The sequence below is a fragment of the Oryzias latipes genome, chromosome 11, assembly GCF_002234675.1.
Source record: "Oryzias latipes chromosome 11, ASM223467v1".
Taxonomy (NCBI): domain Eukaryota; kingdom Metazoa; phylum Chordata; class Actinopteri; order Beloniformes; family Adrianichthyidae; genus Oryzias; species Oryzias latipes.
This window is the reverse complement of record NC_019869.2, coordinates 837832-851548: the sequence shown is the minus strand read 5'-3', so window position 1 is coordinate 851548 and position 13717 is coordinate 837832. Positions and strand designations below refer to the sequence as shown.

The 13717-nt window shown below is 49.5% G+C and overlaps 2 protein-coding genes across 5 annotated transcripts in view; one reads left to right on the top strand and one right to left on the bottom strand.

Annotated features, from left to right (window-relative positions):
- LOC105354996 (CD209 antigen-like protein E) overlaps positions 1–13717 on the bottom strand; it is a 686243-nt gene that overhangs the window by 522266 nt on the left and 150260 nt on the right. The gene's annotated exons all lie outside the window — the stretch shown is intronic.
- The window catches only part of LOC101158954 (cingulin), a 19482-nt gene continuing 5799 nt past the window's right edge, over positions 35–13717 (top strand). The window contains exons 1-13 of one of the 3 annotated variants that reach the window (XM_023959685.1): positions 35–301; positions 3762–4867; positions 4946–5040; positions 5110–5179; positions 7594–7682; positions 8427–8559; positions 8642–8854; positions 10378–10505; positions 11211–11325; positions 11477–11689; positions 11819–11911; positions 12163–12408; positions 12492–12662. In XM_023959685.1, coding sequence (XP_023815453.1) covers positions 3776–4867; positions 4946–5040; positions 5110–5179; positions 7594–7682; positions 8427–8559; positions 8642–8854; positions 10378–10505; positions 11211–11325; positions 11477–11689; positions 11819–11911; positions 12163–12408; positions 12492–12662 — 2658 coding nt within the window. In that variant the 5' untranslated portion in view covers positions 35–301; positions 3762–3775. Of the gene's footprint in view, positions 605–3761; positions 4868–4945; positions 5041–5109; positions 5180–7593; positions 7683–8426; positions 8560–8641; positions 8855–10377; positions 10506–11210; positions 11326–11476; positions 11690–11818; positions 11912–12162; positions 12409–12491; positions 12663–13717 lie in introns of all 3 variants that reach the window. The other 2 variants (XM_023959684.1, XM_023959683.1) reach the window with 2 other exon arrangements.

The following is a 13717-nucleotide window of genomic DNA, read 5'->3' as shown; positions in this document are numbered from 1 at the left end:
TCCGCTGAGGAGGGACGCTCTGTTGGCAACAGGTTGCACTGGTGACCAGTTAGTTTAGTTGGTTCCCTGAGAAACAGCTTCTCCCCCGACCCTCAAAGCGGACCACATGCTCCGACCCCTGACCGAAAAGGACATCCGGGAACTTGTTTGACCTGCACAGGTGCAGCTCTACCTGGCGGAGCTCTGAGCGCGAGCTCGGCTCGTTCCTGGGTGTTTTTGTGGGGACAAACAAACGCAGAGCGACCTGTTCGGAGGCTGAGCCTTTGATTAAACCGACGGTCACCTGCTGGCGGCTCCACAGGTACAACCGAACTCTTTCAACCGGAAAAAGTATCCCAGGAGCGCCGTTCTTAGCCAGTTTCCGCGCGCCTCTCGTGCGCGCGCTCTCCGTTTGGACTAATCGGATCTGTTGCGCTGCGTAAAGAGGATCTGCGGCGCGTCCCGAGCTGCAGGTGCGTCGCCGCTCCGTAAACAAGCCGCGGTTTCGACGCACGTCGATACCGACCGACCGGATAGGTGGGTGTGACGCAACCCAGCAGGAGCAGACAGGTGCTCCGGGGTCCGCGTGCCGCCGTAGACTCCAGGCATCTTCAGCTGAAACCCCGTGAGTAGCTGTTTTTACGCGCGTGAGGAGATAAAGCAGCGAATCATCTGCAGATTAGCTCCCGGTTTTCCTTTTATGAGAATTTTATCAAAGTGTTGCTATTTATGGCAGGAAAACGCTGCTCTAAGGATCAGAAACTGCTCATTATTGTAATCATTTACGACAAGAATGACTGTGCCAAAGGCTTTTCCAGATCCTAACTTGAGTTTCTCTGATGGTATTCTTCTTTTCCCCAAAGAAACACGTTAAAGTCAATTAAAAAGCCTAAAATACGGCGAATTGCATTTTTATTGTTGTTTACAGTTTATTTATTTTTCATTTGATGTTGGAAACAGGTTAGATTCAAATTTGTTCGCTTCCGGTAGTGGACTAACTCCTGCCTTCCTGCCGATGTGCCATTGGGCATGGAAACAGAGAACTCTCAGCCTGCTTGCTGTCGGAGCAGATCTGCCGCATTCCTGTTCCCTCCACAAAGCTCTTCCTTGTGACAGCTCAGAGAACAGGTGGGGGTGGCTGAGCAGGTAGTGCCCCCTCCCTCAAAGAGCCAGGCTGGCGGGGCTGCTCCACCTGTTAGACTTTGAATTAAAACATGACGTCATGACAGAAACTCTGGGGTTTCAGCAGCAGCTCAGGACGTCTCCATCATACCCCCACCCATCCACGCCTTCCTGCCCCACTCGTCCTCGGAGGATGGATTTCAGAAGAGCCTACAGTGTTTTCATAGCCTGGTAGATTACCTGGACAGGTGATCGGGTTTCTTTGGGTTAACCTGGGCCCACTAAATCCCTCCCATTTGAACCTGGTTTAATCTAGGATTGTTATCAGCAAAGAGCGCCGCCGCCGCTCACTGACCAACAACTGGTCCTTTGTTCAAACTTCTGTTCTCACATGTTTGCATCATCATCATCATCATCATCATCATCATCATCATGGCTGCACTGAGATCCGCTGCAGCCGTTGGGCTGAATCCTTCAGCTTCTCCACCTCATTTATAGTTGGCCAAATGCCAAGGATCTTACAGTCCATGTTCACGTTTCCTTTGAATCCACAAATGCAAACCACGCGCAAATGGAAAAAAACGGGGGGGGGTCTGGAATCCTGGGAATGTTTCAGAAAAGATCCACTAATCTGAATGTTGCTGGTTCAGGTGCTGCGTGTGGAGAACCAGAACGCCGTTTCAGGAGGTCATGGGAGAACGTTTCACTGGTGTCTGTTGGTTTAGTCAGCTGGAATGTGTCGTACAGGTGTGTGTGTGTGTGTGTGTGTGTGTGTGTGTGTGTGTGTGTGTGTGTGTGTGTGTGTGTGTGTGTGTGTGTGTGTGTGTGTGCGTGTGTGTGTGCGTGTGTGTGTGCGTGTGCGTGTGCGTGTGCGTGTGCGTGTGCGTGTGCGTGTGCGTGTGCGTGTGCGTGTGCGTGTGCGTGTGCGTGTGCGGGTGCGGGTGCGGGTGCGGGTGTGTGTGCGGGTGCGGGTGCGGGTGTGGGTGTGTGTGTGTGTGCGCACGCGGCCGGTCACAGGAGCGAATGCTTGAACTGGTGTGTCCCGCTCAGAGTAAACACTGCGCCTCAGTGCTTCTGTGGCGGGATGAAGGGCGGCAGGACTCTTTCGCACAGCCCCAGGTGTTTAATGCTCCACAAAGCCTGGACAATAGCCGGATTATTTGACCCCCTGACTCTCATTTTGGAGCATATCAGGTGGACGTGTTTTGGCTTATAGTCCTAATTAAACGCAGTCAGAGTTTAATTTAACAACCATCAAGAATTCCTTCATTAACAAGAAAACATTTTTAGGCTTCTGCTTTGGATCAGATCCATTTTCTTTCAAACAATCTAATATTCAGTTGGAATCGTTTTCACTAAATCAGCATCAGACTTTATCTGTTCCCAGGGCAACACACTTCCTTATTCCAGAAACGTGTTTAATGACTAAATGAACTTTCAAAGCAGAAGAAAAACCGTATTTAATGTTAAAATGACCACAAACAGCAGCTCAGAAAAGCACAAAGCCGGTTTATTTTTGTGTTTCTCTCTAATCAGCAGCTGAACAGAAACAGATTCTTTTGTGTGTGTGTGTGGGGGGGGGGGGGGGGGGGGTTCTGGAGTCAGACAGAACTCCAGGTTTTTTTTGGGGGTGTGGGGGGTCGGCTTCTCTGGAGGAAACCCCAGAGATGGCCTTCGCCCACCTTTGGCGGGCTGCAGACAGACAGTTTTTGTCTCCCAGGTTTTTTTTTTAGACCAAAGTTATTTTTTTATTTGAAGTTTTTCAAAGTTTCTAGAACCTCAAAGGGAAGAAAGAAAGAGAAACCTGAGTCACTTGTATTTTAGGAGTCGTGTCACCTGCTAGTGTCGGTTCCTCATCAGGACCGCCATCAGCCGCCGTCCACCAGGAAGTGCTTCACGCTTCCTCTGCAGAGCAGCTTTAGGGAAATGTTTTTCCAGCTCACGGCTGACATCAGAACCTCCATCTTCTGCAGCGATGCAGATGTTCCTGATGTTTCCAGGATGAAGGTCTGAACTGAGATGCAGCTCTTTGGCTTTTAAAAAAGGTGAAACTGAGTAATAGATCTAAATAATTCTTTTTCCTGAAGCTCTCGTCTATTGAGAAGCAGCAGCTTGGAGGTCATTGGATCCTGAAACGCAGACGTGGGACTAATCAAATCTAGTTGCTCTATATCGTAATGTAAATATTTACATTCTACTGTATGAAAATGAGTCATGAAAGTGAGACTATCCATGCATTGAAGTCCTGACACAAAGAGTCGATTGTTTGACATTAGATCAGATAAATGAATTGCTGAGCATAAACTAACTAGTCTGGTAGAAACGTTTCAGCCTGACGGGTTCATTATTTTTATTTTTTTAAGTTTAGTGGAAATCTAAACCCTGCCAGTGTTTCCCCTCCTGCTTTGAAAAAAAGTTTTTCCTCATTTTGAATTTCTGACAGTTTTAGAAAAACTCAGTCCTGCTCTGGTTTTTCCTTCTGGACCTCCACACCTTTCATCTGGACTCGTAGAGACTCGGTGTCCCGTTGACCATGAAGGCAAACCCTCAGACTCGGGAATTGAACCTCCTCAGAACAGCCTGCGATGTCAGAATGATTCCTCTTTTCAAAGTGTTCTCCTCGTCTTCATCACCTTCTCTTCTTCTGCTGCCTCTCACAGACGACCGAGGAGCCATGAGCACGCTGTCCAGCGACAGGAAGCCGCTCGTGGATTACGGCGTTCAGATCCGCTTCATCAAAGACCTGCACGACACGGGCGGAGGTTTCCCCGATAAATCCAGGGGAGGCGCCGGCGCGGCCCCGCCCTCCAACAAGTACGGCGTGGCCGTGCGGGTTCAGGGAATCTCGGGTCAGCCCTACGTGGTTCTGAAGGATGGAGACAAGGGGGACTCGTATGGAGTACAGCTCACCGCCCCCACCCCTGAGGGGTACAGCACCCTCCCCAAACCAAAGGAACCGGCAGAAGTCCCCAAACGGTACAGCCCCACTGAGAGCGTCCCACCATCCCCTGCTCCACCTGTGGAGGATGAAGAGGCGGAGAATTTTGGGAGTCCTCTGAGGAGGCCTCCGGGGGACGGTCAGGCGGGAACACAAGGGGACGAGGAGCGAGGAGGTGGGAGGAGCAGAGACGGGGAAAGGCCCAAACCTGAGCCCAAGGCAACGTTCGGCAGAATGGAGAAAACACCCGGACGGACTGTCCCGGAGGAGTACAACGAAGCCGGCCTGAAACCAGTCTGGTCTAGTCTTGGACCCAGGAAGTTTACCCCAAGTGGGCCGAGCCTCACCAGCTCTTTGGGGAGGTACCAGGAGAAGAAAGCGCCTCCCCCTTCCCCGCAGCAGCCCCGGCCAGAACCTCCTGCTGCAGCCCGTGGGGATCCCGCTGCAGCCATCGACACCAACTCCCTGGCCCCAATCAATAAACTCATCAGCAAGTTCAACAGCGGAACACCGGGGGGCGACCCCCCGCAGACCCGCGGCCGCTCTGGAGCCCGGCAGAGGCTCAACTTCGACGAGCGCACCAGATCCAGAAGCCTTGATGCAAGAAAAAACTCAGAACCAGAGGTTCTGCCTCCTCCCTCGTCTTCCTCTGTGGGCACGAACGAAGAGGCTCCGCCTCCACCCTCCAGTTTTCTAAAGCCTTTGGCTCCGGTTAAAGGAAGCGTGGGAAACGGACCGGCAACCGTGGCCAAGGAGACGGGCCTGAAGGCGGGCCTCAGTCCACCAGAGAAGTCTGTTGCCAAGGAAACGGTTCCTGCAACGAAGCCTGTAGGTACCAGCAGCTGGTCCTGATGAGAGCGTCAGAGAGGATGGATGGATCATGGGAATTTTGTCTTTTTCCTAAAGGTGGTTCCTTCCAAGAGTTTTATCCAAAACGCAGACGCTGTAGATGGACACGAGGGTCGACTCAAGCACGCCATCTACGGCATCCTGAAAGACGGGTGAGGGACCCTCAAAGGTCGGGTCACACGAGGGTCGCCATGAACTCATCCTCTGACGTTTCTCCTCAGCTCCAGCGAGAGCGAAGCGTCGCTGAGGAGGAAAGTCGACCTGGTGTGCGAGACGACCGACCGCCTTAAGGTACGTCCTCCTCCTCCCGTTAGTCCGTCTCTGTGTCATCTGTCCGTCGCTCATCTCTCCCTGAGCAAAATCTGGATGAAATCACGTCCTTCAGATTGGAAATATTTCCAGTGTTGGGATGCAGTTGGTGTGAATACGGTTGAACCCTGGAGACCCCCCCCCAGGGTCCGTTTGGAACCCTGTTTCTTCTCAACATTACTGGATTTTCTGATTATTGCTAACACCAAAATTATATTAAAGAAAAACATTTTGTTGGTTCTCCAGGTTTTACTGAATTATTTTCGTCTTAGTTTTCTGTTGTTGTTTTTTTTTTTTAATGTCCTGGTGCATCAATGAGACGCCGCTACATTTGTCAAAACACACATAGAATCCAGAAATCGTGGGTCAGGAGCGCCGCCGGTTGGCGCCGGTTGGCCTCCACTCCTCTAGAAAAACTAATTTCCTTCTTGACTTGAGCTGAAAAGTCTCCTGAGCTACAGGGGTGTCTGTCGGATCAGATGGGGTTCTGGATGGTTCTGGATGGGTTCTGGAGCCATGTATTATGTTAAGAACATGTCAGGCATGGACAGCAGGAGGAAGGAATCCACTGAAGGGCTGAGACCAAAATGCTCAAGCCGACAAATACGGTGCATTAATGACAGAAACAAGATTTCATCAGAACTTTTTTTAGTAAAAATTCTGCCTCACATTTTTAAATCTAAGCAAAAAATATTTAAGCTTCCTAAAATAAGGAAATTGTCTTTAGTCTTAAAAAAATCAACAGAAAAAGTATTTTTTACGACCCTAAAAGATCAAAATAAGTTTAAATCAAGAAACAGAGTTTGTCCTTTTCACTTTCATTAAGCTCAACATAATTTATCTAATCTTTATCATATTTGAACAGAGTTCCCTTTTTGTCCGTGTTTGTGGCGTCCGTGTTTGTGGCGTCCGTGTTTGTGGCGTCCGTGTTTGTGGCGTCCGTGTTTGTGGCGTCCGTGTTTGTGGCGTCCGTGTTTGTGGCGTCCGTGTTTGTGGCGTCCGTGTTTGTGGCGTCCGTGTTTGTGGCGTCCGTGTTTGTGGCGTCCGTGTTTGTGGCGTCCGTGTTTGTGGCGTCCGTGTTTGTGGCGTCCGTGTTTGTGGCGTCCGTGTTTGTGGCGTCCGTGTTTGTGGCGTCCGTGTTTGCTCTGTGGAGGGAACAGATGATGATGCTCTGAAGTTTCTGTTACTCTGTTTCCCATGATGCTCTCTGATGGGACAGAACAGGTGTGCTAACGGAGCGTGCTGACCCCCCTGAGGCTTATCCTGTTCATGCGACTCCATGCTGATGCTTTTAAGACCCCCTCCTCCTCTGTATGTGACCCCCCTCCCCCCACGGTGCCCCCTCCCTCGGCTGCTTGTGAATTATTCGGCTGTTTGGTCTCTTGGCAACGATGCACCTGCAGAGGAAAGCTCTCGGGTGGCGGGGGCTCAGTCTCTGAACGCCATCAATAATAGAGCGGCGGTGGAACCCTGCACCGGGTCGGCAGAACTGCAGGTCTCTGCAGGTTCTGGTCTTTGTTCTAAACCGTCCTCTCTGCAAAACTCCATGTTTACTTTGATTTAAAATGATATTCCACGAGCTGCAGCAACACGTTCATCCTTTTTCCTTCCATGGGAAAAGAAACCAGCAGCTAGTTCACCAGAAGACTGACGTCTGCAGAAACCTGAGACTTCATGAGTTTAATTTGTTTTGAAACACAATTACAAAACATCAGAAAAGCTTCAGTGTCTCTGTTTAAGTAAAAATGTGTTGGATAAGAGTCCAGAAATGAGTCCCCTGTGACCGGGACACCTGTGGGGGGGTTCTGCTGGTTACCTGGATCAGGAGGGTTTTAGCCAATGAGGAGCTTCCATGGCAAACATGGAGGCCGCCGGTGCTGGAGGTCTGGAGTGTGACGCCTGGGTCGTAGAAGCGCCTCATAAATGTTGTTTATTTAATAAACCCACCAGTCCAGATGAGGAAACAGTTCCGTGTTTTTCCTTCCTGCAGCTTAAAAAGTTTTTTCTGTCTCATAATTGATTAAAATGATTATTATTCAAATTTCCCAATTAAAAGGTGTTTTAATGATAATTGGAGCCTCTCTGACGGGGAACCCAGGCTGAGAGGAGAAGGAAAGTCGGTTCTGTTCATCCTGACTGACTGCAGAACAGCAGGATCTGGAAACTGTCCTTCAGGAACATCTGTAAGCCGGGCTTTGTCTGCGCTCTGGCTGTGTGGGAGGGGGATGGCGGCGCTTCGGCTTCCTGCTCGGGCTCCTTTCATGAGGAGCAGTGTGGGCGAGGAGGTGCTTCTGGCTCTGCAGAAATGTGTGGAGAAATCCTCGCCCCTGGTTTCTGTGTGAGCTGCTCCATGTCTGCCGTCCTCCTCATGTTCTCTCTGCTTTGGCGTTTTTCAGAGGAGGGGATCTGATGGGATCATCAGAGCGGCGCCGCTCGAGGAGCAGCTCCAACTTTGCAGAAAGGACCTGCAGCAGACGCAGAACGAGTACGACCTCCTTCTACGACCTCCCTCTCTTTGGCTTCATCTGTTTCTCTGAACCAGACTGCATGTTGATCCGAAGCCTGTTGAGATGCGGCTGGCAGGACGCAGCCGCTGGTCGTCTTCATGAGCGTTTCCTCCTCAAACAAAATAGCTGAACCTCATTAGAATGATTTATGCAGCTGCATGTAAGGTGGTGGTAGTACCATAATCAGGTGATCTGATCATGAAGTCAGACGTGCTCTCCGGTGACTCCACACAGACATCAGAGCTGCAGACGGAACCGGGCCGACTGCAAACCTTCGCTGTGGTTCTAGGTTCTTCAACGTTCTCCTGTTTGTTCTGTTTGAGTCGAAAACCTCAGCGGGTTCCATTGACGACCCGTCTGCCTAGAACCAACACATTTAACTCAGAACACCAGAAACCCTTTTGCCCAAACAGAACCACAGCAGTTCCTGCAGAACAGAACCAGCTGTTGGATCCATGAGGATCCTGAGACGGCCGGAGCATCTGCAGTTCTGACGGGTTCAGACTCGGTTTAGCTTTAGCTGAAGAGACAAAATCTAGAAATCCGTTTGTTTTTTACATTTTTTGTCTTTTTAAAGGCACTTCTGGTCCGTTTCTCTGACGTTTCACCATCAGACGTTTAGTAAAGTCCGTTTTGGGCGCCGGCGTCTGACGGTCGGTCAGTCGGTCTGCAGCTGCTTTGTTGGTGAAGCTGCTGCTGCATTATTGATGGTGTGTGTGCAGGCTGTCTGCAGAGCGGAAGGCCAGAGACGCAGCAGAGTCCCGTCTGCTCCTGCAGGAGGATCAGCTGGCTCAGCTGCAGGAGGAGCTGAGGAGAGTCTCTGAATTCCCCCCCCAAGCGGGCTCCACGCAGACGGTAGGAGCGCCCAACATGGCGGCCAGGCCTGTGGACTTCACTGATGCTCCTCCTCCTCATCCTCCTCCTCCTTCTTCCACAGGATGTGATGGTCCTGCAGGGGCAGCTGGCCGAGGTCACCGTGCTGCACCAGCGGCAGGAGGAGGTGCTGCACCAGCGGGAGCGGGAGCTGACGGCCCTGAAGGGGGCGCTGAAGGAGGAGGTGGAGTGCCACGACAGGGAGATGGAGTGTCTGAGGGAGCAGTACAGTCAGGACATGGAGAACCTGAGGAGGACCATGGAGCAGTTCACACAGGTGAGCCCCTCCCACCTGCAGGGCGGAGCTTCACTGTCCTCACGCCAAACAAACAGAATCAAGTAAAACTCCACTCACGGATGAAGATGTCCTCATCATCGTTTACATTTCTGTTCTAATGTGAGAGAAAACGATCAAAGATAAAAAGTCTGAGGATCCAAAACCGTCCTGAGCGAGCAGAACTAGAACCCGGATCAGTGCCAGAAAGTCCATTTAAGGCGTTTGGGAGGATCGTCTCATGAATACTTTAAGCTTTTCTTCTCCGTCTATTAACTGTAACTGAATCTGGACTGAGTGCCCCCCCCCCAGGCGTTCCAAACAGGAAGTGTCCCACAGCTGGTATTCCCTCTTTCCATTGGTCAGAAGAACCGTTCTGGATCTGCCGCCCTTTATTTTAACATCTTCTTGATAATCATCCTATTCAGGATAGTTTTTCTGTAGTTTCAGTTATAAACTGACCAATCAGATCCCTCAATACAAGGGGGCGGAGCCTGCTGGCCCCCACGTCCACCGTTCTGAGCGTTTGACAGACTTCGTGGCCCGCTTTGAAGTAGTAGGGGTTTGGCCTTCTAACAAGCTCACTCCTGGGTTTTGTTTTTTTGAGAGTGGTTGCCATAGAAACTCACTTATTGCCGACGTCTGGCTCCACGTGGCGCCGTCTGTATCATGAAAACATAAACAGACTCCGGGTCGGTCTCTCTCAGTCCAGTTCTGTGTTACGGTCGACGGTTCCAAAACCCAGACGGTCATTTGTTTCCACTAGCAGACATCAGATGAGCCCCCCCCCACCATAAAAATAATCGAGATGACTTTGTTTACTCCTCAAATGTTCCTGCAACGATGCGTCCTTCAAAAACCAGAACCAGATCAGCAGATTTTTTCACTTTCTGGTTGAACTTTTTCTTTAGTCCCTTTCAGTTTCTGACAGGAACAGACAGAAGTTCTGCTCTGGAAACGGATCCGGACTGCAGCTTCTGTTCTTCCTTCTTGTCGTTCTTGAAGAATCTCGACTGAACCGACTCCCACCGGCGTCCTGCAGTCTGAGCAGTCCTAAAAACGCCTTCCAGGCTTTTCTTTTCTCATACTGATTTCTGTCTGCAGAGTCAGAAAGGATGAAAAGAATCACAAAGAGAAACTTTCTCAGCCGAGTCTCTGCTTCCAGAAGCTATTTTTGGCTTTCTGCAGGAGGAACAAATGCAGGGAACATATCGTCAGAAGACTGTCGGGTGGAACCAAAGAGCAGCCGCTGAGCAGAGATGCTGCTGTTCTGTGACACAAAATCATGAAAGTTTCTGTCCTGATCTTCAGGAGGATTGTTGTTGTTGCTTTAAAGTCAAATACTTCTTAGAGTTAATGATCATACTGATCATTGGATTATAATCTCAGTTTGTTTAAAATTCACAAGGATCTGAGATAATCCGAGGGATTTGAATGTGTTATTTATTCTCCGATAAAGACAGGAAGTGAAGGAGCCCTTCTGCCGGATCTGCAGGGTTCAGGTGTGTTTGTTTCTGTGCCACCAGTCCCAGGAGCAGATCGAGGAGGAGCGTGAGAGGGTGAACGCCTCTGTGTCCGTGCTGGAGGAGGAGCTGGAGAGCTGCAAAGATCAGGGCGAGCGGTGGAGGACGGAGCTGCAGGTCGTCACGGAGCAGTGAGTCCCAGAGGAAGCAGACTCTGATCCACAGCCGTGGCCGTCCTCACAGCATCAGCACCATGAAACCCCAAACAGCACATCAGCCACACCTAACGTTTTATTCCCAATAGTTGATTTTAATGAAGCCCCGTTTTCATTTGGCAGGAAGTGGAATCGTCCCTGCCGCCATCCGTGAGGACAAAACCAGTTCCACTTTGTTTATTTGTTTGGTTCTAGCAGTTATTTAGCTTCCAATCAGATTCAATCTGTGAATGTCTCTAATCTTTTCTGACAGACGTCTAATGAAAATCAAACTCGAGTGACTTTTTTTCAGAAAGAAATCTACAGGAGTATACAGATTATTCTTTCATGATTACATTTACATTTAACCATAATTTAACATCTTCCTATAATGAAGCAATAAATTCCCTTTAAAATCTGATTTCTGGGTCATATTTTGAACATTTGATCAAGAAAAACTGTCGATTTGAGTTTAGTTTGAGGAACTAACAGTAAAAACACGCAGAGCAGTTCCAACGTTGGACTTCTTTCCTCCCTTTTTCCCATAACTCGCTGACGTTTGTGAAGCTTTTCCTTCTCGGTTGAAAGGTTTCCGTGTTTGATGACAGACATGTGGCTGAAGGCTGCATCCTGGTTTAAATGACTTTACATGATGTTTAACAGCATTGACACTAAATCCTTCTCACGTTTTCTGCTCCACAGACTTAAAAAGTCTCATTTGGAGAAGAAAAAAGTGGAAGAGGAACTCAAAGATCTTCAGGACTCCCAGCCTTCAACAGGAAAAGACTCTTCTGCAGAGACCCGATCTCTAAAAGATGTAGGCAGATCCGTCTTCTTTTGATCCCTCAGAATTCCTGTTTTTCCTTTTTCCTGTCTGTCGATTTCAAAAGCATATTTACTCCGGCGTGATCGCACACGCCTGCAGATGCTTCTCTATTCACACGTCTCTGAATGTGCTTTGCACCAAGGAGCTCCGGCGTTGCCATGACGACCTGAAGCAAACTCGCGCCCATCTGGACAGACAAAAGGCCGAGCTGGAGGAGAAGAATGAGGCTCTCGGCGCCCTGAAGAAGGCGAGCGGAGAGAAGGAGGCGGAGCTGCAGGCCGAGATCCGCCGTCTGAAGGAGCAGTCGGAGAGCGACAAGGAGGAGCTTGAGAAGGCCCTCGAAAGGGCAAACGAGGTGAAGCATCATGGAGAGACAGACCCAGACGCTTCCAGACAATAATAGAAACTCCCTCTGATTTGTTCTCTAAAACCAATCAAATGTAGGCAAATGATTCTAAACGGCGTGCTGGTTTCTGCTCTGTAGGCGTCCTCTGCCGCACAGACGGCGGTGGACCAGGGCGCCGCGCTGGAGCTGCAGGAAACCAACCTTCGCCTCCGAGAGCGGCTGGCCCGCATGGTACTGCACACAAACAGACGAATGCCAACGTCCTCCCACGCCGGCGCCATCTTAGGCCAGACAGCAAAAAAGAATCTGCTGAAATGTTTCTCCCCAAAACACAACAGGAGGGAGTTTTTGTTTCCTCACGCTCCCCTCAGGGAGGAAGTTTTCCCAGTTTTAAAGATGAATCCTCCAGAAATGGCTGTTCTCTGCATGCTGGTCCAGATTCTAACTGCTGCTTTCTGTCTCCACATGCGGACCTCCTACAGTCCAAACTCCCACGGAGCTCTGACCCCAGCGAGGAGCTGGATGCGCTCGAGGACGAGAACCGGGCTCTGAAGTCTCAGCTGGAGGACGCCAAAAGAGGCGCCGGCCGCCTCGCCAAAGAGAGGGACGAACTGAGCCGCCGGCTGGAGGAGCGGGAGCTGGAGCGGGAGGTCCTGAAGAAGGGCAAGGTGGACCTGGAGGAGCAGAAGAGGCAGCTGGACCGAGCGCTGGAGAAGATCACCAAGGAGGTGCGAGGAGCGCGAGGAGCTGCTGGGAGGTGGGTTTGAGTCACGCAGACGCAGTGAGCGCCTCCACCCGTCTCCTCCCTCAGATGGAGATGATGATGGCGGATTCCCGGCAGTCCGTGGCCACCCTGCAGACGCAGCTGGACGACTTCCGGGAACGCTCCAGGAAGGAGCTGCTGGAGGCTCAGCGGAACGCCAAGGACCGGCAGGCGGAGCTGCAGAGGGCGCAGGCCCACCTGAAGGGCCAGCAGGAGGAGGTGAGGAGAGGAGGAGTCACAGTCGCAACACAATCATGCAGGATTTGAACTTTTTCAGACTCCAAAGCATTTTTACAAACGACTTCAAGTTATGTTTTGCAAAATTAAAAGGGACTAGAACTAAAAGGAGCTGCACTTCCAGAAGAAAATGCAGCGTTGAATGTTATATTTCTGAATGAAAATGAAACTTAAAGGCTAAGAATTGGAAAATAAATGATCAAAGTTTCCTATAATTAAAGTGAAAACAGCACAATAACAACAAATGTGTTTGTGAAAAATGCCAGAAAGCAGCAAAGTTGTGCCCCACAGATCACGTGTGTCATGCCATGACGCCACCAACACGGAACAGGAAACACATCATATGACTGTTTCTGATCGTTCAGTGCTGCAGCGACTCTCTGGCATCCGGGAGGATTTAAAAGAAAAGTCAAACTAACATCTGAACACAAAATACATTTTAGAAAAGCCAACAAACACGCCTACATTTATATATACATATTATTGGGGATTGATTTGACTTTCTAGACGTGAGGGAGCTTTGTTTGAAAAAGTTGAATGTTTTTTCCTCCGTCGACCGGCACAGCGTGTGACGTGACGCCAGAGTGAATCAGATTGTTGAAGAGTAATCAAAGTTTGAAGTTAATTTGTGAAAAAACTATCGATTGCATAATCCCAAGACTAAAACATGTTTTAGCCCAAAGCCTTGTGAGCATTTTAACGTTTTAAAGGCGTTTTAGCTGAAAGTATGTTGAAGTTATAATGGTTGAAAGAAGAACGTTTTCAAGATTCCCCATGGATTTCAATCGAAATCCTGGAATATCTGGAAAAGTTGAAAGATTTGAAGAACCAAAAGTCACAGCTGGAAAAAGCTGACAGAGATGAACAGTTGAAGAGTTGAATGGTTGAAATAGATGAAACATGGTAAAAGGAGTAAAGTGGCAAAGATTCTATAGTAAAGATGGGTCGAGTGATTTATGGTATTCAACCAATTAAAACGACTCAATAAAATAGTTTCAGCTTAGAAACTGTTTTTGAATCTGTAAAACAATTAAAAA